The sequence below is a fragment of the Emiliania huxleyi genome (genome assembly GCF_000372725.1).
Source record: "Emiliania huxleyi CCMP1516 chromosome Unknown EMIHUscaffold_166, whole genome shotgun sequence".
NCBI classification, from domain to species: domain Eukaryota; phylum Haptophyta; order Isochrysidales; family Noelaerhabdaceae; genus Emiliania; species Emiliania huxleyi.
In genome coordinates this window covers 58,677-83,272 of record NW_005200922.1, presented here as the reverse complement: position 1 = coordinate 83,272, position 24,596 = coordinate 58,677, and the positions used below count along the sequence as shown (strand labels likewise).

General features: G+C 64.1%; 5 protein-coding genes across 5 annotated transcripts in view; 2 read left to right on the top strand and 3 right to left on the bottom strand.

The window, feature by feature from the left end:
- Window positions 1-1,668: 1,668 nt before the first annotated feature.
- Window positions 1,669-2,291, bottom strand: EMIHUDRAFT_230702 (hypothetical protein; the record flags this gene model as incomplete). The annotated part of the gene is made up of 2 exons (XM_005784928.1): window positions 1,669-1,692; window positions 1,902-2,291. The coding sequence occupies 2 exons, from the start codon at window positions 2,289-2,291 to the stop codon at window positions 1,669-1,671; spliced, it is 414 nt and encodes a 137-aa protein (XP_005784985.1).
- A 792-nt stretch (window positions 2,292-3,083) lies between these two features.
- Window positions 3,084-4,577, bottom strand: EMIHUDRAFT_467975 (hypothetical protein). Its single transcript, XM_005784927.1, has 3 exons — window positions 4,070-4,577; window positions 3,390-3,999; window positions 3,084-3,314 (listed from the first exon to the last, which is right to left on the bottom strand). The coding sequence occupies exons 1-2, from the start codon at window positions 4,544-4,546 to the stop codon at window positions 3,598-3,600; spliced, it is 879 nt and encodes a 292-aa protein (XP_005784984.1). The 5' UTR covers window positions 4,547-4,577; the 3' UTR covers window positions 3,084-3,314; window positions 3,390-3,597.
- Window positions 4,578-6,517: 1,940 nt separating this feature from the next.
- On the top strand, window positions 6,518-8,853 carry EMIHUDRAFT_112262 (hypothetical protein; the record flags this gene model as incomplete). The annotated part of the gene is made up of 6 exons (XM_005784926.1): window positions 6,518-7,051; window positions 7,230-7,345; window positions 7,397-7,454; window positions 7,698-7,798; window positions 7,910-8,081; window positions 8,623-8,853. 6 exons carry the CDS (start codon window positions 6,518-6,520, stop codon window positions 8,851-8,853), a joined length of 1,212 nt encoding a protein of 403 aa, XP_005784983.1.
- Window positions 8,854-12,989: 4,136 nt separating this feature from the next.
- Window positions 12,990-16,048, top strand: EMIHUDRAFT_112261 (hypothetical protein; the record flags this gene model as incomplete). The annotated part of the gene is made up of 10 exons (XM_005784925.1): window positions 12,990-13,513; window positions 13,584-13,690; window positions 13,731-13,801; window positions 13,906-14,034; window positions 14,102-14,170; window positions 14,632-14,706; window positions 14,771-14,920; window positions 15,017-15,081; window positions 15,151-15,192; window positions 15,940-16,048. 10 exons carry the CDS (start codon window positions 12,990-12,992, stop codon window positions 16,046-16,048), a joined length of 1,341 nt encoding a protein of 446 aa, XP_005784982.1.
- Window positions 16,049-21,617: 5,569 nt separating this feature from the next.
- EMIHUDRAFT_429574 (hypothetical protein) overlaps window positions 21,618-24,596 on the bottom strand; it is a gene marked incomplete at its 5' end in the record, with an annotated part of 3,927 nt that continues 948 nt past the window's right edge. The window contains 12 exons of the mRNA XM_005784924.1: window positions 21,618-21,655; window positions 21,698-21,998; window positions 22,068-22,128; window positions 22,206-22,250; window positions 22,319-22,366; window positions 22,438-22,497; window positions 22,654-22,671; window positions 22,886-22,957; window positions 23,230-23,358; window positions 24,023-24,142; window positions 24,218-24,316; window positions 24,464-24,491. Coding sequence (XP_005784981.1) covers window positions 21,940-21,998; window positions 22,068-22,128; window positions 22,206-22,250; window positions 22,319-22,366; window positions 22,438-22,497; window positions 22,654-22,671; window positions 22,886-22,957; window positions 23,230-23,358; window positions 24,023-24,142; window positions 24,218-24,316; window positions 24,464-24,491 — 739 coding nt within the window. The 3' untranslated portion in view covers window positions 21,618-21,655; window positions 21,698-21,939. The remainder of the gene's footprint in view (window positions 21,656-21,697; window positions 21,999-22,067; window positions 22,129-22,205; window positions 22,251-22,318; window positions 22,367-22,437; window positions 22,498-22,653; window positions 22,672-22,885; window positions 22,958-23,229; window positions 23,359-24,022; window positions 24,143-24,217; window positions 24,317-24,463; window positions 24,492-24,596) is intronic.

Sequence of the window (24,596 nt, the reverse complement as noted above, 5' to 3'; positions counted from 1 at the left end):
TGATTGTGGGTCGCCAGCCACACCATAAAACTCGCTCTCTCCACATCTCTTCGGAGAACGTCTTCGCCGCGTGCGGCGTTCTCGCGGCGCGCGGTTCTCTCCACACTCCACTCTCCAGACAGGAGACAGGGGGTGCTGAGGGTAGACCGTAGACGAAGACCGCACTGACAGTGACACCAGTCACCACACCTCTCATAATGCACACACCGGTTTCTCAGCCCTTCTCCGTGGACCCCGGCCGTTTGCGCCGAGCACTCTGCGGCCGTGTCGCGGCGGCAACCGACGACGCTGTGCAGTCAGCGAGGGCCAGGGCGGGCAGGCGCGCTAGCTCGGGGGAGCGAGCATCAAGCAGCAGCAGGTCTTGGATGCCCCTCAGCGTTTTGATGCTCAGGCCGCGAGGCGTGTAGGGCCAGGCAGGGCTGGCGACTGGAAAGTACCATGCGCTTGTGTTCGGATCCATCCACTCCCCTGCCCCCCCTGGCGCGGCAGCCACACATGGAATCTTTAAGAAGACCTCGTAGCCGTGCGCGCGCGCCAGCCACGCCAGCTGGTCTGCCTAGTGGAGTACCGCACGCCAGTGAGACCGCCATGGTCAGGGAACGGCGCCCGATGAAGCGCGGCGCCCTACGGCGCGTATTTCGGTGTCGTGCCCGAGCCAAGTGGCGCCTGAGGGAGCTACAAATGTCTTGCGTATTACGAATCTGTCTTCTGCATCCACCTTCGGCCGATCGGGGTGTGCCTCTAAAGGCGCGCTACGCCCCACGTACTACGCACACGCATTCCGGATTCGAGTGAGAAGTGGTGGCCGACGGGGGTTACGCCTCACGTATTACGCATACGTTTTACGCATTCGCACGCCCAAGCTGTCAGAGAGGGCCTACGCACCACGTACTACGCACACGCATTCCGGATTCGAGTGAGAAGTGGTGGCTGACGGGGGTTACGCCTCACGTATTACGCATACGTTTTACGCATTCGCACGCCCAAGCTGTCAGAGAGGGCCTACGCACCACGTACTACGCACACGCATTCCGGATTCGAGTGAGAAGTGGTGGCTGACGGGGGTTACGCCTCACGTATTACGCATACGTTTTACGCATTCGCACGCCCAAGCTGTCGGAGAGGGCCTACGCACCACGTACTACGCACACGCATTCCGGATTCGAGTGAGAAGTGGCGGCCGACGGGGGTTACGCCTCACGCATTACGCATACGTATTACGCATTTGCACGCCCAAGGTGTCGGAGAGGGCTTACGCACCACGTATTACGCATACGTATTACGCATCCCCCCCCCAACCCCCTTTATGTGCGCGCACTGGCGCTGCCGCTCGGGCTGCCATAAGTTGGCTGGGGTTGTATGTGCGCTGGTAACAACAGACTCGGGCATAGCCCTCGACAGCCACCCCCTAACCCCCCTCCCCCCCCCCCCTTATGTGCGCGCACTGGCGCTGCCGCTCGGGCTGCCATAAGTTGGCTAGGGTTGTATGTGCGCTGGTAACAACAGACTCGGGCATAGCCCTCGACAGCCACCCCCTAACCCCCCACCCCCCCCCCCCTTTATGTGCGCGCACTGGCGCTGCCGCTCGGGCTGCCATAAGTTGGCGCTGCCGCTAGGGCTGCCGCATAATCATGAGCCTGTCTCCAAACACCTCTCCGACGCGCTCGACTATAGTCCAAATTGGACGGTGGACTATTCGGGACGGCGGCCATTTGCTCAGGCGTCAGAATGCTGAGCTCGTACACTGGCAGCTCCGCAGAGGTTGAGGACGGCGGCGGCGGCGGTGGCGGCGCGGTGAGATCGCTGGTGTCCCTGCCCGCCTCCCTGCGGGCGTAGAAGAGCGCCGCCTCCTCGGCGGTGGCGAAGAGGCCGAGGTGCACATCTTTGCCGCCAACCCTCACCCTCAGCATGTACTTCTTGCTGCCTTTCTGCTTCGGGCAGAAGGTCACGCCTTTGTAGCTGGTGTTGCTGCTGCTACTGGCGGTGAGGGTGAGGCCCTCCCTCTCCGCCTGCTGTATCACCTCGGCGCCAGCGGGAGTGGGAGCGGGGCGTTGCTGCAGCAGCTTCGCGGCGTCGGCGCGGCCGTACTCTGACCGAGCGTAGGCGACGGCCGCCTCTTCGGCGGTGTCGAAGTAGCCGAGGAAGACACTCTCGCCGCCATCCGTCACCTGCGCCTTGAACTTTTTCTCGCGGCGGTTGAAGGACACGTTCTTGTAGCCAGTCGTGTTCCTCTTGGTGGTGGCTGGGATCAGCACAACGCCCTCTGACGACGCGGTCCGCGGCGGGGCCATCATGCAACGCACGTAGATTCGCAAGTTTGACAATTGGGATTCGTATTGGAGTAAAACAAGGCTGCGAGTGGCCTGAACATTTGCCAGGCAATCATCTGTTTTGGCGAGCACAAAAAGAAAAATACGTAATGCGTAATGCGTATGCGTGATACGTAAGGGGGGGGGGGGCTCGGGGGCGCGCGGGGCGAGATACATAATCCGTAAACGTGAGACGTGGTACGTAAGGCACCCGCCGCGCGGGCCATTGCACCGTCCCCCGGGCAAAGCTTTGCGGTGAAAAGGACGTATGCGTAATGCGGATACGTGATACGTCGAAGACGCCCCGCCCCCCCACGGGCCGCGGCGCACCGGCGGAGATCCATAATCCGTATACGTGACACGTGGTACGTATGAGGCAACCACAGGGCCATCGCACCGTCACGCACGCGATGATTACGTGTATGTATTGACGTTTTCTATTTATTTTTGAAGGGGGAGGCGTTCGACGGGCTGCGTAATGCGACGCATTTGGACTGGCAAGTGACGTACACGCACCGAGTATACGTATTCCCGAGAGGGCGTAATGTGATGCGTATGCATATGGGCCTCCGTGCATATGCGTAGCAGTACAGACCACGATTGTGTTTTTGTTTTCAGACTAGGGGGCCCGGCCCCCTCAGAGCACAGAGGCGGCGGGCGGGCGCCCACTCACCAAGAGATCAAAACGGCTAAACGGGACGGCCCGGGGAGGGAGCGAGACCGCGCGCGGCGGGGGCGGCGCCGGCGGGGGCGCTGCACCGCTGGTCACACAATACGATCAATTCAATATCGACTGCGAAAGAAACCAATCTAACCTCTCCACCACGACCGCTCTCGCCGGGCTTTCCTCGCCCCTCCTACACACCTCACACGATCGCAACCCTGGCTGCACCCCGCAGGCGCGACACCGCACCGCTCCCCTCCTGCAACTCATACCAACGAGCGGCCCAGCGCTCAGACCGGCACATCGTGCACGCCCCCCTCCGGCGGTGGCGACTCCTGCGCCTGCGACCGGGGTGCGGAGGCGAGTGAGCTGAGGGGCGGGCTTGCGCCGCCGTCGCGTCTCCCCCGGCAGCGAGCCTTCGGGGCGGGTCGCTGGAAGAACGGGTCCCGCGCCTCCTTCCGAAGCTCGAGCCGCAGCGCCTGCCGAAGCGACAAGCCTCACTCGCCACGCGCCACTCGCTCCTCGCGCCACTCGCTGGTAGCTACTCGCTGGTAGCTACTCGCTGCTAGCAGCTAGGCACTCGCGTCCGCCTTGGTCGAGGTCTGCGTCGTTGCCTCCTTCGGCTTAGACGACGACGACGAGGAGGAGGAGGAGGAGGAGGAGGGGATCTTGGACAGGCTCGTCGCGACGATGGTCAGGAGCAGCGCCTGAGGAGGAGGGTGCCTGCTCTGCCGCTGGAGAGAGCCGAGGCTGCTGGCGAGAGCACGGTCCTTGTGCCGCAGGAAGAGTCTCGGGAGTGTCTAGGAAGTGTCTAAGAGCGAGAGCACGGTCCTTGTGCCGCAGGAACAGCTCCGAGATGCGCCGCTGCTCCGGCGGCGGTAGCGAGGAGCCAAAGTCCTTTAGGGCGAGCGTGACGGGGCGCGAGTTGAAGGGCGAGACGAGGGCTGGGCCCTGCTGCACGCTGCCGAGGCGGAGGCCGGTCGCCGCCTCGAAGACCTCGAGCTTGCAGCTCTCGAGCACCATCGCCTAGGAAGTGTCTAGGAAGTGTCTAGGAAGTGTGTAAGGCCTCGAGCTTGCAACTCTCGAGCAGCATCGCCCGCAGCGGGTTCCGGTTGCGAAGCTCGAGGACAAACTGGACGGTCGACTGCAGCCGAGGCGCCCAAAAGTCGGACACGTCCACCTTGAAGCGGCGTGCGTTGACCGAGATCGCATCGCACTCCACGGGCCACGGCGCGTACATCTGCGCCAACCCCAGCCCCGCCGTGCCCAAGATGGTCAGCGCGAGGCTCGCAAGCAGAAGCGGCACGCAGCGGCCGCCCCCCGCGCGCTGAGGGCCGTCCATCCAGTCGTCGTCGTCGGAGTCCGCGGCAAGCTCCCCGTTGGGTTTCAGCCGCAGATTCTGCTGAACCACATCGGCGGAGTTTGTCTGGTGCCTCCTTCGCTCGCGGACGCCCAGCTGTTCCTCAAGAGCGGCCCGGTCGTGCTCGTCTGGCTCCGGTGCGCTGGCGGCGGCCTCCGACGACGCCGAGGCCGCGGGCGCGGATTCGGCGATCAGATCGTCGAGCCGCGGCATATAGAGCTTGCTCTACGCCTCACGGCTCCGCCCCGAGTCTTGGAAAAAAGAATTCGCTCTGGCTGTCCTCCACACATCCCTCGTTTGGGGTTGTCGGTTTCTTTCTTTCTTCTTTACCCTGGGCACGGGACTGGCGCGCACTGGCACTAACACAGGTACTATGTGAGTGAGTGAGTATTCTTGATACGAAACCACGACGACACTCGACACACACCAGTCGACAAACAAATCTAACACTACACGTCATTTGGGGCCTGGAGCCCTGTATTTGTTTGGTATTGCTAAAAATCTCTCTCCCAGTCGACTCGTATCGGTTGCCTCCATGAACGGCGGAGCTATTCTCGCGCCCACACCACACCTGGCTCCAACGTGGACACGCCCATAGCTGGGGACACTACTAGGTCACGCATGGCATCAGAAGTTTTATCTCTGGGCCCCGAAAGGCATCTCTAGCAGCGTCGTTACGCATGCGCCCTCCCCTCCTGGGCGCATGCGCCTCACATCTCGCCAGAGCATAAGCTCTCGGTGTGCCACGAGACGAGTTTTTCCCCATCGCCGCGAGCAGCAAGCCGCCCGCCGCAAACAGCCGGAGGCATCGCCACGGCACTGACTGCGCCACGGTCCCGCACCCGTCGACGAAGCTCCCCCCGCGGAAGACCGCGCGTAGCGACGCCTTGACGATCGAGATGAGCGCGCTCGAGGCTCGCCCACCTACTGCCCCCGTGAGAGTTGGTTATGAGTGGGCTCGGCTCCCCCCCTTGGGATCGACGCTTCCACGACCTCACACCCAACAGCACAGGTGGGATCAGAGAGAGACTCCACACTGGACACCGCCCGCGGGCACAGACTCCCTACCCATCGGATTGCACAGGGCCCCCTCGGAGCAGCCCACACACAATCACGCATCGGCAGAATTAGTGCCTGAGTCAGGCAGACAGCACAGACAAGGAGAGGAGAGAGAGGGAGAGAGGGAGAGAGAGAGAGAGGAGAGAGGGGAGAGGGTGAGGGTGTGTGCACACGTGTGTGGAGAGGGAGGGTGTCTGTAGTGGGCTGTAGTCATACTACGTGGTTAAAACCACGCGCCCCTCAGGAGGCGCTAAGGAGAGTGTTTGGGTGTCAAAACACCGGGTCGGCGCCAGGCTTAGACAGCCTGTCGCACGACGGGTTGACTGCGAGGCAGTCCGAGCACGAACTAGTCGTCGATCCGCTGACGATCCCCGCCGCTTCACCGTCGGAGCGGCGGCGGGTGAGAGTTAGTCAAAGGTCCACCACTAGCACTATTTGTCCCCCCTCAAGATCACAGGCACACCGGAAAGAAGTCGAAAGCAATTTTAAGCCGCGTGCTCCGAGTGCTCCGGCTCCTCCCATCCCTCCCTTGCGTTGTCTGTTTTCTGTCTTTCTTGAGCACTTGAGCACTGGATAGGGCCGATTCCGCATGGTACGGGACCCCTCGATCGTCTCGCCCTCCCTCACTGGTGTGTTCATTGGGGGGGGTCATAACAAACACGGTGCAGGATCGAGGTGCACGCTGCCGAGGCAGTGTCGTCCCCCCTCTCCCCGACGGCGATGGCGGTGTGACCGATCGAGCTACAAGAGGAGCTTGTTCAGCAGGATCCGGGTCTTTCTTTCTTTCTTTGCTCCGGCTCCAAGTCCTCTCGAGGTTTCCTGCTCGTGCAGGTGGGGACCCTCCGTTAAGAACGGCAATGCACTCCGCACCATGCACAATGCCGCTCTCCCCGCACGCTAGCTCGTTCACCGTCTGCCACGCCACAGCGGTGTGGAGGACGACAGACAAGTTGCGGCCGGTAGGAGCTGGGAGGCATTCGCCTTGAGTGCTGTGACCCAGAGGGTGTGAAAGTGATACTCGAGTGCAGGAAGCCGCGCACGACGTCGTTCAGGCGCCTCCTAATCGCGGTCGCGGCGGCACAGACCGCCGCGCGCAGCGTCGTCACGCCCGTGGCCGTCGCGCCGATGGCCACGCCCGTGCGCTGCGGAGAGCTGCTGTGCCAGCGCGACTCCTACGCCCGCGCCGTCAGCACCGTCGTCGTCTCGTGCGAGCCGCGAGCGGCTGCTGCTGCTGCCGCGCCCGGAAAAGGGAAGAAGGGCAAGGGTGCTGCTGTGCCGCCGCCGCCGCTCCCAGAGTGGGAGGTCGTCCTCGGCGACACGGTGCTGTTTCCGGAGGGCGGCGGCCAGCCGAGCGATGCTGGTACTGTGGGCGGCGTGCAGTGCTCACGAGTCGACAACGTGGACGGCCTCGCGCGCCACGTGCTCTCGGCGCCGCTGGAGCCCGGCACTGCGGTCGACGTCGTCCTCGACTGGCCGCGGCGCGAAGACAACATGGCGCAGCACTCTGCGCAGCACCTGCTGACTGCGATAGCGCTACGGAAGTGGGGCTACGACACGACCTCGTGGGGCCTCGGGGACGCGACCTCGTTCCTCGAGCTCGGCACACCCGAGTTCACGCCGCTGATGATGGCGGAGCTAGAGGCGGAGGCAAACGAGGCGGTCAAGGCTGGCACGGCGAGAGATTACCCGAGATACCCCGAGATTACCCGAGATTACCCGAGATTACCCAAGGCGGTCAAGGCTGGCACGGCGGCCACGCCCTCGTGGCACTCTGTCGCGAGAGTGCCCCGAGATTACCCGAGATTACCCGAGATACCCCGAGATTACCCGAGATTAGGCGGTCGCCCCCTCGTGGCACTCCGTCGCCGACGTCAACGAGGGCCGCGTGCCGGGGCTGCGAAAGTCCTCGAAGCCCCTGCCCCCTTCCGTGACCGGGCCCGCGCGGGTCGTCACGTACGACGGCCTCGAGATTACCCGAGATTACCCGAGATGTCCCGAGATTAGGCCCGTGCGGGTCATCACGTACGACGGCCTCGACACGAATACCTGCTGCGGCACGCACGTCCGCTCCACCGCCCGCCTGCAGGCCTGCCGTGCTAGACACTTCCTAGACCCTTCCTAGACACGTCCACTCCACCGCCCGCCTGCAGGCCTGCCGTGCTAGACACTTCCTAGACCCTTCCTAGACACGTCCACTCCACCGCCCGCCTGCAGGCCTGCCGTGCTAGACACTTCCTAGACACTTCCTAGACACCTCCTAGACACTCCCCAGACACTCCCTAGACACCTCCCGTGGCGTGAGCAGGCCGTCAAGCTGCTCCGCGTCGAGCGGGCCAAGGGCGCCTGCCGCGTCCTCTACGTCGCTGGAGGCCGCGTCGTCTCGCTGCTGGGCAGCACCTTCGAGCGGTCTGCTCCCCCCCGCAAGCCTCGCCCCCCCCCTCCCCCCCCCTCCCCCCACCCCCCCCCTCACCCTCACCCTCACCCCCACCCTCACCCTCACCCCCACCCCCACCCTAGGTCCGCTCTCCTCGCGAGCAAGATGAGCGTGCCGCAGGAGCAGCTGCTCGAGCGGTACGACGAGAACGCGCGCAAGGCGGCGCAGTGCAGACGGAGCGGCGAGAGGCACGGGGCCTGGTCTGAGCGTCGCCGCTTCTCTCCCGCAGGCGGTCGAGCACGAGCGAGCCGCAAAGTCGCTCGCGGCGGAGGTAGTCACGCTGCTTGGGCAGGCGAGGAGGGGAGAGGGGAAACGGGGCCAGGCGGGGAGAGGCGGGGAGAGGCGGGGAGACACTGGGAGAGGAGGAGAGAAGGGGGGGGGAGAGAAAGGAGAGGAGGAGGAGAGGAGGCGGGGAGAGGAGAGGAGAGGAGATGAGAGAGGGGTGTAGGAGGGGAGAGGAGGGGAGAGGAGATGAGAGAGGGGTGTAGGAGGGGAGAGGAGGGGAGAGGAGGGGAGAGTGAGGCTGTCTCGCTGCCGAGCGCCCCCCCGCTCGGGCAGGCGCTGCGCTGTCGGCTGGACAACGGCGAGCGGGCCTTGCACGTCCACCGCCTTCCTAGACACTTCCGAGACACTTCCGAGACACTTCCTAGGCGAGCGGGCCTTGCACGTCCACCGCCCCGCCGCCGACGCGGATTTCGTCAAGGCTCTCGCGGCGTCGCTCGACGAGGCGCTGGCCGAGGCGCAGGGGCTGCTCCTCGCCTAGGAAGTGTCTAGGAAGTGTCTAGGAAGTGTCTAGGCGCTGGCCGAGGCGCAGGGGCTGCTCCTCGTTACCGCGGGGCCGGGGGCGGGGGAGGGCACTTTCACACTTGCGGGGCCGCCCGACCTCGTCGACGCTGCGAGCGGCGGCGTGGCGGCGGCGCTGGAGGGGCGCGGCGGCGGGAGGGGGGGGCGCTTCCAAGGCAAGTGCCAAAAGGTTGGCGCGGCGGAGGCTGCGATGGCCGCCGCAGAGGCGGCTCTCGCCCCGTGACGCACGTCTCACAGATCCGGCGAGCTCTGAGATCTGGGCGGCCACGAGCCACACGCTGCACACACGCTGGACACGCTCGCATTGGCTGCGTCTCTGCAAACAGTCAGACAGGCAGGCAAGCCCCGACTGGCCCCGCCCCGGCTCGCACGTGTCGCAAGGCCGGACGGCTAGGTAGCTCTTGGTGAGCGGACGAGCTTGATTCACTCACTCTGTGTTCGGCTTAGTCAAAAGAAAGACGAAGATAACAGTCAGACAACGCGCATGGGCTGGACAGGGGGCCCACAGCGCCCCAAAATCCACTAGTGTGGGATTTCGCGCAAAAGCTTGACTCTGAAAAGCTCATCCCTGCGGTTAGCGCTGTGGTCGCTGTAGTGGTGTAGACTGGCTCCGACTTGACGGCGGCATGGAGACGTGATGCCTCCATGCCGCCGTCGAGTCAAAATCGACATGCGAGTCGATCTTTGGCCCGCCAGAGGGATATGCGGCGTTTCGGGCGACAACAGCGCTGCGACCGCGAAGTGGCGGTGGACATGCTCCCACATTGCCGACGCGGCGCCGGAGTGGCCGGCGCTGCTCGCCGCGACCACGACGGCTACTCTGATACTCCGGGCCGACCCGTCCTACCCGACGGTGGCACTCTTCCACGTCTCGCTCACGCTGAGAAAAATTCTGAAACGGCGTGCAGCAGAGTCACCGACGAGTCGGTCCGCGTGACTCCTCGAGCCCGCATCGTTCTCACACATCCATAAACTCACTTTGGCCTCACTAAAGCGAAGTCTGAATCCTCAATCCTCAGATTTTAGATTAGAACATTAAGCAGCGGAGGTGTGCCGAGGGGGACCGGGAGGCGGTAAGCCGTCGTTGCCCGGCGCTGCTTGCAGCACCATGGCGATGGCGCTAAGAGGTTCCTCTTTTCCGCGCCCCCCCCCGCAAGGCGCGCGATACACAACAGACGGGCGAACTGTCGTGGGGAGGTAAGGTGAGATGATGGAAATCGGGGGACGCGACCCACCTAAGGTAAGGTACAGTGCGTGCTCTTGCCTTAGAAATCGGTGTTTAGAAATTGGCTGCTGGAAATTTGGCTGATTTCCCTGGCCGAAATAGAAATCGGCTGCTGGCACGAGGCCGGCCCGATTTCTCTGATCTGCCGCGCCGCAGGCGCGAAGAAAATTTTAGAAATCATAAGCTGCTCGAGCTCGGCGCGCACCCACGCGCACGTCGCTCGCTCGCTAGGCAGGGCGTGCGTACACGCGCTGACCACACCTGCAAGCCGGCTTTCATCGGGCACACACGGGCGGGTGAAGCCGTTCGCGACGATTGCGTCGAGCTCGTGTCGGAGGCGCGAGTCGCACTTGCCTGGCGCGTCGCCCGTGGCGAAGTGGTACGGGTCGCAGACGCCCGACGGCGCCTCGAGCGCAGCCAGGACACACCCTAGCGACCAGGCGTCGGTGCCACGCGAAAGCGGCACGACTGCAAAGTCGCGGGCCACCCGCACCTGCTCGGGCGCCCGCCAACCCGGCGTGCCTGAGTGCGAGAGCTGCGCCCCAACGGCTAGTCGCCTCGCCTGCCCAAAGTCACACAGCTTAGCGACAAGCCCCTCAGAGCGCGCCGACAGCAGCACGTTCGATGGCTTGAGGTCAAGGTGCACGATGGGGGGAGATCGCGTGTGCAGGTACGACATTGCTCTTGCAATCTGCACGCCGAGGGAGCGGCTCTCGCCCCTCTGATCCCCGATCAACAAATCTCCCAGAGTCCCTGCGTCGGCATAGTCGAGAGCGAGGAACGGCGTCTCGCGCGGGGCGCATGCAAAGCCCATCACATAGATGATGTTCTCATGGTGTAGTGCTGCCGCGATCTGACACTCGGAGGCGAAGGCGCTGCTCGCGCGCAGCGGCTGCTTCACCGCGAGACGACCACCGTAGTGGCGGCCAAGCCTAACGGTGCCTTGGCCGCCCTTGCCGAGGCGACCCTGGCTGCTGCCAAAGGCGATGTCGCGCAGGGCGAGGCCGCCGTACCGGCTCGCGGTCGGCGCCAAAGGCGGGATCGGAGCGACGAGGCGAGGAGCAATTGTAGGTGGAAGAGCGGCGAGGGGCGGCGGAAGTGCCAAGCTCGGCTGCCTCGCGACGAGCAGGTGGCCCCTGCCGTGCTGGCCGAGGGCCCGTGGCCGAGGGACGGTAGACGGAATCGGGACGGGAACGAGAGCCGCAGGAGCAGCGTCAGGCACCGCGAGGGCGGCGGCCTCCGCTCTCGTTTTCTTGAGTCTGCGTCTGTACTCGACCTTCTCGGCCCTGCGGTCACGGCCCCGATCGCCCCTATCATCCGGATTGGCGCGTCTATACACGGCCTCAGCGCGTGCCTGCGCCGCGGATCGCTCCCTTTTCGGCATGTCGTTGCATGTCCAGAACCCAGTGTCGAGAGCGAAGGCGCGAGTGGTGACACGCCCGCAACCTTTGAGCACCCGCGTCCCCCACCAGACATAAATCGTCCCCCACCAGACATCGAAGTCAAATGTCAAAGACACCTCTAGGGACTGGCAAAGTGGGCTGCCACACCCACAAAGATGCAGAAAAAGGGGACACCGGCGTGACGTGGCCTCTCGACGGGTTTGTTGAAGCAGAACTTGGTTCGGCGCACGAGGCACGAGCGAGCACGCACACACGAAATAAAGGTTAAGCGGGAGGATTGAATTCGTATCTCAGGGCAACCTTTTAGTGTACTAGTATCTAGACCGTATAGTGACCGGCGCGCAGCGCCGAAGAAAATTTTGGCAGAAATCGCTTACAGAAATCGGCTGCTGGCTCGCCCGATTTCCCTCGCCGAAACAGAAATCGGCTGCTGGATGCCGACGCCCCGATTTCTATCGCCACGCCTCGCACTGTAAGGTAAGGTAAACTTCTCCACACACACGAGGTGGTGGGGCAAGGGGGGGCAACCCTCGAGTCTCCACGTCTAACGACAGGAGCCCCACGGCATTTAAAGTGCAAGGCCCGGTGCGCGTGGGTGAGCGGTGTGTGTGTGTGTGTGTGTGTGTGTGTGTGTGTGTGTGTGTGTGTGTGTGTGTGTGTGTGTGTGTGTGTGTGTGTGTGTGTGTGTGTGTGTGTGTGTGTGTGTGTGTGTGTGTGTGTGTGTGTGTGTGTGTGTGTGTGTGTGTGTGTGTGTGTGTGTGTGTGTGTGTGTGTGTGTGTGTGTGTGTGTGTGTGTGTGTGTGTGTGTGTGTGTGTGTGTGTGTGTGTGTGTGTGTGTGTGTGTGTCACGTCACTGCATCCTCTGCCGGTTCCTCTCTTTGTTCGAATGTTTTCAATCCATCCTTCACGAAGCCCTCCCATGTAGCTAGCGTTCTTTGCGAATGTCTCGAGATGGCCAGCAGGCGCTCGTGGGGATTGGAGTGGTCTGACCGGGTTTGGTCGAGGCCCTCCGTAGGCTCGTGAGGCGTCCTGGCGATGGCGGCTGCCTCCCGGCGGCCACGGTAGATAGCTGCGGTGATGCCTCTGGTGGCTGCCTTGCGGCGGCCGCTCTGGCCAGCGGAGGAGATGCGAACGGCGATGATGGCACCAGCGATGACGGCTGCTTCGCAGCAGCCGTTCTGCACGTCTGAATCGATGATACGGTTGCCAATGAAGTAAGCACTGGCAGCGGCCACGGTGCCTGGCAGAAGGCGGAATGGCTGGCGTGGCCCCCATCCCAACGAAGTCAGGCGGCGATGACTCCTTGGATACATCGATGCCGCCCTTGGGCGCGGTGTTGCTGGCTAGCAGCCTGCCCCAGTGTTGTGCGATTTCTTCGAAAATTCTTGTGCCAGTCCCGTGCCCAGTGTTGTGCGAGGCAGCTTTTGGTAAAATTCCTGTGTTAGTGCCAGTGCGCGCCAGTCCCGTGCCCAGCAGTGCCCGCTGGCGGGGCAAGCGGCGAGGGGGTCGCCGGGGGGGTTGGGATGATGGGGATGGTCTTTTCGGCGAGCACTACGGTGCTCGCGGATTCGACTGTCCCCCCGATCGTGCCCACCTCCATGAGGACGACGGCGCCTTCTAAAGGTCCGTCGCAGGCTGTGCCTCTTTTGGTACCTGTGTCGAACCTGTGTGCTGTGCGAGAGAGGCTTGTTGAATTCTTGTTTTTCAAGCTGCTTGAGTCGATACATGCATATGCGGAGCAGCGAGTCCGACTCCGACGTCAGCTCTGGCGAAGCAGTGACGGAATCGGGAGACACCGACGACCTCGGCGGCCTCCTTGACTCACTTGAAGGCATCTCACTCCATCAGCCACGTGAGGACGGCGTCCCGGTCCATAGCGGGGACGAGCTGCCGCCCTTCCGCTTTGCAGTGCCAGCGGTGCAGCTGCGAGACTACCAGGCCTCGCTGCTGGCCGCCGTCCGCGACCGCTTCTCCGAGGGGCATGGCTCCGTGCTGGCCTACCTCCCGACGGGAGGCGGCAAGACGCACGTGGCCGCGGCAGAGTGCGCCTCCGAGCTCGCCGCCGGCGGCCGCTGCCTTCTGCTCGTCAACAGCCGCACGCTCCTTGAGCAGACGCGCCGCGCGTTCATCAAGGTTGGCTTCGGCTCGGAGCTGGTCGGGCTGGTGGGCGGGAGCAGCGCGCTGCAGCTCGAGAGGCCGGTGCAGGTGGCGATGATTCAGAGCCTGCACGGCCGCACGCTCGAGCAGCACGCGCGGTGGCTCCGCCGCTTCTCGCTGGCCGTCGTGGACGAGATACAGGCAGATATGGGAGATATGGGGAGATAGGTGGCTCCGCCGCTTCTCGCTCGCCGTCGTGGACGAGGCGCACGCCGCTTTCGCGCACACGTACGCGTCGCTCCTCCGCCGGCTGGGCGAGCCGTGCCGCGTGCTCGGTGTGAATAGAAGAGCTGTGAATAGAAGAGCTGTGAGCAGGCGAGTCGTGCCGCGTGCTCGGCGTGACGGCGACGCCCTTCCGCTCCTCGCCCGAGGAGCGGCTCGAGCAGGTCTATCTCCCCACATCTCCCCATCTCTGCCCATCTCTCCCCAGGTCTTCACCGGGGCCGCCACATCTCCCCACATCTCCCCATCTCTGCCCATCTCTCCCCAGGTCTTCACCGGGGCTGCCTTCGGCCCCTCCATCTCGACTCTCATCGACCGCCGCCTCCTCGTCCGCCCCACCGTCTACGGCGGCCCCCCTCCCCGCGCCGGCGGCACCGCGGCCCCGTTCGAAGCCGAGGTCGACGCCATCATCGCAAAGGACTCTGAATTAACTCTTAACTAACTCTTAATTAACACTTAATTAGGTCGACGCCATCATCGCAAAGTACCGCGCGCGCGCGCGCGGCGTGCGCGCCGTCGCCTTTTGCGCTCGCGTCGCCGACTCGAGGCTGCTCGCGGCTCGGATGGCGCAGGCCTGCACCTCGGCTAGACCTCGGCTAGACCTCGGCTGCACCTCGGCTGCACCTCGGCTAGATCTCGGCTAGATCTCGGCTAGACCTGCTTGCGGTTTGGTTGGCGCAGGCCGGCATCGCCGCCGCCCACCTCGATGGCGACACGTCCGCCGCAGAGCGCGAGTCTCTCTTCGATCGGATGCGCGAGGGGTCGCTGCACGTGCTCTGCAACTGCGACGTCCTCTGCGAGGCGTATATCTCGGCTGCATCTCGGCTGCACCTCGGCTGCACCTCGGCTGCCTCTCGGCTGCCTCTCGGCTGCCTCTCGGCTGCCTCTCGGCTGCCTCTCGGCTGTGTCTCGCGTCCTCTGAACTGCGACGTCCTCTGCGACGGGTTCGACTTGCCCGAGGTAAGGGTACCAGGGTTCAGTTCTTTGCTGGTAGGGGTTCGACTTGCCCGAGGTCGGCGCGGTGCTGCTGCTGCGGCCGACCCGCTCCCGCCGCCTCTACGTCCAGCAGGTGGGGCATTAACTAATTAACTATTAATCAACTACTAATTATTAATTAGCTCTACGTCCAGCAGGTGGGGCGCGCTCTGAGGGCGGCAAAAGGCAAGGAGGGGTGCGTGGTCCTCGAGATGGCAGGGCTCATCTCTTCACGGCTCGTTCTATGCACAGGCAAGGAGGGGTGCGTGGTCCTCGACTTTGCCGGGCTCACGTGGCGCTTCGGCCCCGTGACTGGCCCGCCGCTTGGCGCGAGCGAGGCGAGATCTAGCCGAGATCATGACCGAGATCTAGCCGAGATGTGATGTTGCCTGTATCTGAGGTAGGTGTACGCGTGGGAGGAGGCGTGCGGCACCGCGGCGTCGGCGAGGGCTCTGGTTCGCCGCTGCCGGTGCGGCGTGCTGAGCCATGCGGCGGGAGCTGTGAAGAGAGGAGCTGTGAAGAGAGGAGCTGTGAACAGGTGCGGCGTGCTGAGCCACTCGGCCGAGGCGGAGTGCGGCGCGTGCGGAGAGCTCTTCCGATCGGCGGCCGTCAGGGCGGCGCAGTCGAGCTGCCTCGCTTCCCTCTCCTCCTCCCGCGCCGGCCTCGCTGCCCAGCCCGCGCGGCACAGCGCCGGGCAAGGAGGGGCGAGCAGACCCGTGGGCCGCGGCGAGCCGTCGCGGGCTCTCGCGAGCGCCGCTCTGCCCCTGGGCAGGTCGAAGCACAGCGCGCCGGAAGCCAAGCCGCAGCACAAGCCGCAGCAGCCTCGTGCCGCGGCGCAACAGATGCCAAAGCCTCGGCCCGCGTCCGCACCTCTGCCGATCGCGGCCGCCTCGCCGCCGCCACAGACACAGCTGCACCTCCGGCCTGCTTCGGCCTCGTCCGCCGCCCGCACACCGCTGGCCGACGTGCGCTGCCCGCAGCTGAACCGGGCCGCGCGCAGCACGCTCGCGCCCAAGCCGCACCCGCCCTCGCGCGAGCAGCTTGCGCGCAGTGCGGGCTTGCCTGCCGGGGGGGGGCTGCCCAGGAAAGGCGCGGCGTGCGGGCCCGCCCAGGTCGAGTCTCGCGGGGGTGGCCGTCCGGAGGCTGGCGGCGCCGCGGGGGAGGCCGAGGAAGAGGGCGAGGAAGAGGCGCCTGCCGCCGCCCCGCCACTCGCACCGCCGGCTGGCTGGGTCAAGGTCTTCCACGCGAGGCGGCAGAGGCACGTGTACATCCACGAGAGATAGTATATTAACTAATAATATATTAATTAATTATAATATATTAATAGGCACGTGTACATCCACGAGGAGACGGGAGAGATGGCGAGCACGCCGCCGAGCGGAGAGGCGTGTGCCGACGCTCTCGCCGCTGCCGTGGAGGCCCTCCGCGTCGCGTGAAGTCCATGGACAGCTCAGGGAGATACCGGGGGATACGAGATACGGGACGTGCGGGGAGATACCGGACAGATACGCGGACATGCGGGGAGATGATACGGGGAGATACGGGGAGATACCGCAAAAGAACCGGCTACATCAGGGCTTTCAAGTATCTCGCGGCGCGCTGGGTTAGTATCGCCGGTGCGCCAGCCGGCTCTCTTTCACAGCAACGCGCGATTTCTTTTTCTCGGGCAGCTCGAAGCCGCGCTCTTGCGCCCACAAGCGGATGCCCTCTACTGCAAGCGAGGCGTGGAAGAGGAGCGAGAGACGTCTGGGGGGGCGACCCCCCCATCTTTGTTTACCGAATGCGTCTCTGGATTAGAGTGCGTCTAGTAGGCCTCCTACTTAGACGCTCGCTGTCCTCGGTATGCTCGAGCATCCTAAGATGCGCGAGTCTATATTACTTATTAGTTGCTCCGCGCATCCCGAATTGCTCGCGGCATCTCCGATTGGCGTTGCTGTCTCAAAAGACGCGCCGTGCATACTGTGAACAGCGCGTGTCTCAGAAGACGCGCGCATATTTTGAACAGCGTGTGGATCTCAAGAAATACACGCACGTATAAAAACAAAAAAGAAAACGAAAAGACGGTGTGGCGAGCGCTGCGCGGCGGGCCGTGCCCCCGGCTGTGCGCCGCGGCTGCTGCGCTACTACTCGCACAGCCGCGGCGCGCCCACCCGAGCACTCGTGGGTGGGCGCCCTATAGCCTCTCCGCGCAACGTGCTGGGGCACGGACAGCGGCTCTCACGTGTGGCAGCGGCAGCAGGCCCACCGCTGCACCGACTCACACTGAACAGCACGCACAGGACACAGTCACAGAACACTGCCCCTGACGCCACTCACGGCCACGGGCTACTCAGACTTGGACACAGGCACCTCGCTTAGCACTCCGTGCACGTGGCTGCCGGTTGCCGTCACCAGCGCCGCTTCCTGCCCAGATCAAACACCTGCGACGTGGCGGAGGCGATGAGCGGCCCGCGGTCGCCGTGAGAGCGCGCGTGGTGGGCGACGGCTCACCGATCGAGCGGAAGCGGTCACGCTGTGGGGGCGGCGGAAGCGGTCACGCTGTGGGGGCGGCGGCGAGGCGGGCAAGCCACCCGCAGATCCCCAGAAGGACGCCGTCGCGAGGTCGAGGGCGGGCGGCGGGGGCGGCGAGAGCGAGGCGCGAGGCGCGAGGCGGTGTTGGCGGCGGCGGTGGCGCGGGCGGCGGCGGTCACGGAGCGGGGGCGAGAGGGTGGTGGCGAGCAAGACACCCGTGCGCGCTGCGCGGTCGCCGTTCTGACTCACATGCCTGCGGACAGCGCCGACGGGTGGTGAGGAGGGCGGCGAGCCGGCGGGCACGGTGTGCGCGCGGTCGCCGCGCGCTGGTGGGCGACAGCTCACCGAGCGAGGAGCGAGGAGCAGGAGCTGGAGCTGGAGCGAGTCGGGATGCCCGGTCCCTCAAATCGCCAAGTCAAACAAGAAAAACCGCGCCCCTGGCCGACTCTCGGAAGTACGCTGTCTTCCGTGTCTAGGCGCACGCCCACGCCCTCAGCCTCGAACTGGCCCCGCTACCTGCCGCGCAAACTGGTTGGTGGGGGGGGGAGGCGGCGTCGCCGTCGGATCGTCGTAAGCAGTGCATGCAACTTTGGTCTTTGCGCCCAGAGCTCGTGGCGCGAGCAGATGCATGCGCGGTGCTGAGAACCTGGTTCTCCAGGAGGGGCAGGCCGCGAGGAGAGACCTCACACGAGCACTCAAGGCAGGGCCCCCAGGGGGTGCCGAGAGATCACACCGCCTTTTCGTGCTCCCTGGCTCCCTGCTCCCCCCTCGGTGCCCGGTGCACCCGACACACGGTGTCTCCTGAGACGCTTCCCTGTCCAAGTATAGTAAAATGTGATCTAGTATGCAAGTGCCATCTCAGAACAGCTGTGCATCTATAGATGCTTGTGGCGTCTAAGATGGAACGCGTAACAAAAGACACGGCGCGGCTATCTCCAGGACAGCCATCGCATCCTAGAATGCCCTGTGTACCCGAGACACATGGTATCTTTGAGATGAAAAGTGCGTCCTAGAATGCGTTTTTGCATTCTAGGACGCATCGGTAAACAAAGATGGGGGGGTCGCCCCCCCAGACGAGAGACGGCCGCGACGCGAGCGATGTCGGCGGGGTCGCAGCGAGAGAAAGCGCGCACGAGGAGGTCCGTGGGGAGGTCGAGGAGGCGGGTGGGCGGCGGCGTGCTTGGCGATGGCGCGGAGGCGCCATGCGTCCCGTCGTCTGGCGGGAGCTCTTCGTCGGGGTCGGGCGGCTCGGGAGGATCCACGTCTATGTCCGCCGCGTGCGTGCATGTGTGTGTCCCACGTCTCTTACCACAGCGCGGCGGCGGCTGTCTGACATGGTGCGGTGGCTGTGCCTTTCGGCGCTGCTGCGCGAGCACAACCCGCCGGCGAGGGCGGCTGCAGGCCGGCATCACAGCCTCTTCATTGACGGCGAGGGCGGCTCTCGTCGTGCGGCTCGGCGCCGGACTACAATCCAATCCCCGCGCTGCTTGGCCACGGCGAGGGCGTGAGGCGGCTCAACACGCCGACCCGCCTCCCGTCGGCGCTGGGTGAGCGTGCCGTGAGCGTGTCGGTTGGAGATGACCACAGCATCGCCCTCACCGCCGACGGCGCAGTCTGGAGCTGGGGCTGGGGAGACTACGGCCGGCTGGGCCACGGTGACACGCAAGACCAGCTGCTGCCCAAGAAGGTCGAGGCCTTTGCAGGTCGGCGCGTCGTCGCCGTGTCGGTTGGCTACGCACACAGCCTCGCCCTCACCGCCGACGGAGCCGTCTGGAGCTGGGGTTGGGGAGCCTTTGGCCGGCTGGGCCACGGCGACTGGCAGGACCAGCCGCTGCCCAAGAAGGTCGAGACCTTTGCGGGCCAGCGCGTCGTCGCGGTGTCGGCTGGAGTCGATCACAACCTCGCCCTCACCGCAGACGGCTCCGTCTGGAGCTGGGGCGACGGAGACTTTGGCACGCTGGGCCACGGCGACGAGCAGACCCAGCTGCTGCCGAAGAAGAAGGTTTTGGCGGGCCAGCGCGTCGTCGCTGTAACGGCTGGAGAGATTCACAGCATCGCCCTCACCGCCGACGGAGCTGTCTGGAGCTGGGGCGATGGAGTCGAAGGCAAGCTGGGCCACGGCGACGAGCAGAACCAGCTGCTGCCAAAGATGGTCGAGGCCTTTGCTGGGCGGCGCGTCGTCGCCGTGTCGGCTGAAACCATCCACATCCTCGCCCTCACCGCTGACGGCTCCGTCTGGAGCTGGGGCTGGGGCCTCGAGGGCCAGTTGGGCCACGGCGACACGCAGAGCCAGTCGCTGCCCAAGAAGATTGAGGCCTTTGCTGGGCAGCGCGTCGTCGCTGTGTCGGCTGGAGGCGACCACAGCCTCGCCCTCACCGCCGACGGCGCCATTTTCACGTGGGGCGAGGGCGACAACGCCTGCCTAGGCCACGGCGAGGACCTGTCGAACCAGCTGCTGCCCAAGAAGATCGAGGCGTGGGCGCCGGGTCACTGATGAGCTCCGTGTTGAGTGTTGCCTATCGCGATCTATACACGAGGCGTGGAGGCTGGAGCCTGGACGAGAGCGGATGGGGGATGGTAGTTCTAAATAAATAAATAAATAGAACGGACATCCCAAGCTAGGGCTGGGTCGAGGACAGACAGTGGTAGTTCGGGAGGGCATTCTTTAGTTATACCAAAAGGAGGGCTACACGACGCCCTCTACGCTGGGGTGCCGGCGCCCTACTGGGCGCCCCCCGCTCCCTTCCCCTCAGAGCCCCCCATCCCACTAGCATTCCCCCGCGGCCCCTCGCGGTCGCGCGACGCCGCACCAATGGCGCGCTGTGCCTCGTCCGCGAGCGCCACCCAGAGCTGCACCGACAGTCGCTGCAGCGCAAACGGCATCCATTCGCGCGCCGACCACGACGTCTGGTCGTCGCCGCACGTGCCGCCCGCTCAGCGGCGCCAGGCCCGGCCGCCCCGCCCGCCCGCGCCGCACTCCCTGCGCACGTGCGGTACCAGTGTGCGGGCGAGCCGAACGGGATGGCGGCGAGGATGCGGTTCGCGTAGTCGCGCTTCCAGGTGGCCGACGCCTCCGCCTGCGCGGCCACGCATTCTTCTTTCAGCTCCAATGAAGCCCAACCCTCGCGTCGAGAAGGCGTCAGGCCGGCTGACCGGGAGCAATGCCCAGGTGAGTAGCACTCGCTGGAGCAATGCCCAAGTCACCCTCACGTCGACGTTGGAGGGTGCCGAGCTCAAGGACGCTTGTGATCGTGTCGTCGCGGCGTTGCCGGAGGACGGCAGGGACCGGATAGCAGCGTTCGAGGCATTCGAAGCGTCGTCAGCCCAGACTGTAGATGAGGATATCGAGCGCGCAGAGGCCTTGGGGAGAGAAGGCGCGTTCGACGAAGCGCTCTCCTTGCTGCAGCCTTGGGTGGACAGGCTGCGCTGGATGACGTTTGGTCAGCCAGTCGATGAAAACTCTGGACTGTCTGCAGCGGTGTGCGGGAATCCGTTCTTTCCGACGTTGATGAAGTCGCGTGCCAAGCTCTATTTTGACATGGAGAAGTACGACGAGGCCAAGCTTGACGCTACCGACGGGCTGCAGGTCGTGCGCCTCTCACGGAAAGGGATATCTGAGCAGTCTTATCTATCTGAGCCGTATATCGGACTCCAGATATCCCTCTTTTTGCTGCGCGGCGCGGTTTGCTTTGGTCAAGGCTACAGCGATGGCGCCATCGACGAGACTGCTCTCGAAGGCGCGCTCGCAGACCTGCAGGCTGCCAGCAGTTTGACCCGGCTTTACCGGCAGCAATTTGGCAGCGCTGATGGGGACGAGCGCAATGTCACGCTGATGCTGTTGCGCACGATGGCCCTCCTAAAGCGTGGGCATCCTCGCCCTCACTACACCCCTGCAGAGCGTCTAAAGTGCTGGGAGCGGCTCCATTTGAAGAACTTCGCTCCCGCACTGTATCAGTGCTCCCAATGTGGCACCAAGCCAAGCGTTGGGGTGCGGTTGCAGATGTGCGGCCCATGCAAAGGCGTGGGCCTGGCCACGCCGTACTGCTCTGTCGCCTGTCAAAGGGCCGCCTGGAAGAGTCACAAAGGTGCATGTGGCAGGCCCGCAGTCAAACCGATCACCTTGTTGGAGCCCAGCACTGAGGCGAGCACCCGGAGTGTGGTGGAAAAAGATGGCTATGCGATACTCGAGCATGCGAGTGGGCCTTGCATCGTTGTCAGTGACCCTGAGACCGGCGATCTTTTCGAGTCCATCTCTGACCAGGATGTGTACTTCGGCATACCACCTCATCTCAGAAACCGTTCCCTTACTGCGGATCCCTTCGCAGGTTGGCCGGTGATATGATATGAGATCGGCTTTAGGTATAGGTTGGTCGCAGGTCGGCGTGTGTTGGTGAATCTATGGAAGTGATTATACTTTAGGGAAAGCGAAGACGGCCCGCTACGAGGTATAGAGGGCCCTCTGTAACAGTGGCAAGTTACTACACCGTAAGAAAGTTTCTCCAGCGACGGCAGACGAGAAGGGGCGAAGCCACCGGCACCGCCTCCACGTCCACCTGGCTCGCGGGGAGAGAAACAGCCAACACCGCTCTCTGTCTCTCCGCGCCACCTCGCGTGCCTCGCTCTCAAGAGGACAAGACTCCAAACGAACGTATGAGCAATCCCGCTCTCGCCCCTGCGCCGAGGAGCAGCGCAAGCCCAGAGCAGAGCACAGGGGCGGGGACGGTCCACGTTGTGCTGCACAACAGGCGGCACCGGCCGGCACCGGCGGCCAACATCGGCCTCCCCCGACCGCCGGTGCGGCGGTCTCGACAGCATCTCACGCTCCTCCGAACGCACGCGCCTCGGCCCGCTCCTGCCGCGACGACTTCGACGGGCCTACTCTCGGCTCCTCTCGGCTCCTCGCGGCTCCTCGCCGGTGCTCTGCCGCGACAGACTCTGGCGGACCGGACGAGTCGCCGCTGCCCTTGACGGCGAAATCGGCGCGGAGCAGGTTGAGGCGGAGGAGCAGTGCCTAATTGACTCTTGATCAACTCTTAATCAACTGTTAATTCGCTGTTCATTAACAGGCTGGAGGCGGAGGAGCAGCGCCTTTGTGTCCCGCATGTACGCCTCTCCGGTGGCGAGCGCCTGCGGGGGAAGGGGCGAGCCGAGATCGGCCGAGATCGTGCGAGATCGGCCTCCCCGGCGGCCCGCGCCTTGACGAAGGTGGCGTTCCGCTGGTCGGCGTGCCTTGCGTGCAGCACCTGGTCCGAGGCAGTGGACGCTGCGGGAGGGAAGTGCCGGGGTGGGCGGGCTGGCGCTGGCGAGAGAGAGCCTTCGCTTGCGAGTCGATGCGCGCTGGGATGCAGCCCGACATGATCAGGGCGGCGATCTCCTACAGCCGAGATGTGCAGCCGCGAGCTGCGGCCGAGCTGCGGCCGAGAGGCGGCCTGGCAGGCCGAGGGCTGGCAAGCTCTCCTGTTAATTAACAGCCAATTGAGAGCTGATTAAGAGTTCATTCGGCTCGCCGAGGGGCTGGAGGAGGGTTCTCCTTCTCGAGGCTGTCCACCTGCGAGTGAGTACTTACTTAATTAATAATTAAGGCTGTCCACCTGCGAGTTCGGAGCCTCTGCCTCTCACCAGGCGAGCTCCCAGACCCCCTCTCACGAGGGCCGCCGCACCTCGGCCAATCTCGGGCCATCTCGGGCCATCTCGGGGCCATCTCGAGGCCATCTCGAGGCCATCTCGAGGCCATCTCGAGGCATCTCACGAGGCAGCCGCGCCTCGACGTTGAATGCGGAGGCCATGCGGCACAAGTCGACCGCCACGAACGGCGAGAAGTACTGGACGAGCGCCTTAATTAATTAGTTAATTAGCTGTTAATTAACGGCGAGAAGTACTGGACGAGCGCCTTGGAGGGATGTTAGAGCTGAATTCATTAGTTAATTAGCTGTTGATTAATCGGCGCCTTGGAGCGGAGAGCTTAATTAATTAGCTGTTAATTAGCTGTTAATCAATGAGCTCTTGCATCTGCGCCTTGGAGCGGATGTCGGCGTACAGCTGGTCGACGTGCGGGCGCAAGTGCAAGTCCAGGAGCAGGTCCGGCCTGCGGGGACGCGCCGCGGACGTGTCGCGGACGTGTCGCGGGCGCGGAGGGCGGCACGTTCGCAAGCGAAGCGTCGCGCCGCAGCGTCTCGAGTGCGGCGAGGCAGGAGGCGTAGCGAGAGGAGTGGAAGTCGTGCACGATCTCGCGCGCCTGATTTTAATTAGATGTTAATTATCTGTTAACTAACTGGAAGTCGTGCACGATCTCGCGCGCCTGATTTCAATGAGCTGTTAATTAGCTCTCAATCAGCTGTCAATTATCTGTTAATTAACTGGAAGTCGTGCGACGATCCCGCGCGCCGGTGTGTTGATCAACTGTACTACCTCCTGTGATGCAGCTGTACTACCTCCTGTGATGCAACTGTACTACCTCCTGTGATGCAGCTGTACTACCTCCTGTGATGCAGCTGTACTACCTCCTGTGATGCAGCTGTACTACCTCCTGTGGTGCAACTGTACTACCTCCTGTGGTGCAACTGTACTACCTCCTGTGATGCAACTGTACTACCTCCTGTGATGCAACTGTACTACCTCCTGTGATGCAGCTGTACTACCTCCTGTGATGCAACTGTACTACCTCCTGTGATGCAGCTGTACTACCTCCTGTGATGCAGCTGTACTACCTCCTGTGATGCAACTGTACTACCTCCTGTGGTCGGGGAAGACACGGCCCTCCGCTCGCACGCGACGGGAGGGAGGCGGAGGGAGGGAGCATCGCTCGAGATCTGTATCTCGCGGTAGATCTCGCACCTCCGGGTACAGCTCGAGCATCGAGCGGAAGGCTAATTAAGAGTTAATTAAGGTACATCTCGCACCTCCGGGTACAGCTCGAGCATCGAGCGGAAGGCGCTGTTCTTCACCACCCGCTCCGACAGCTCAGCGCGGTCGAAGGCGGCGAGCGCGCAGAGGGCGCCGTAGAGTGCGACGTCGCTCACCTACAGGAGGGCTCCAGGAGGGGCTCCAGGAAAGGGCTAGGAGAGGGCGCGCGGTAGAGTGCGACCGCCGCTCACCGAGCAAACCTCGGAGAAGGTTGTGCCCAGCTCGACCGACACCTCGACGAACTTTCGCGCGGCGGCGCGGAACTTCTTGGCCTCGAGGGCGGTGAGTGCCTACAGGAAGGTTCCAGGAAGGTTCGAGGAAGCGGCGCGGAACTTCTTGGCCTCGAGGGCGGTGAGTGCCTACAGGAAGGTTCCAGGAAGGTTCGAGGAAGCGGCGCGGAACTTCTTGGCCTCGAGGGCGGTGAGTGCGGAGGCGACGCGCAGCTGCGCCGTGAGGACCGCGTCGCTGCTGCGCGGGGCGTCGAGGGGCAGGCGGACGGAGGTTGAGGCGAGGGTAGAGGCGGCGGCGGCGGCAGGTGAGGCGAGGGGAGAGGAGGTGGCAAAGTATACG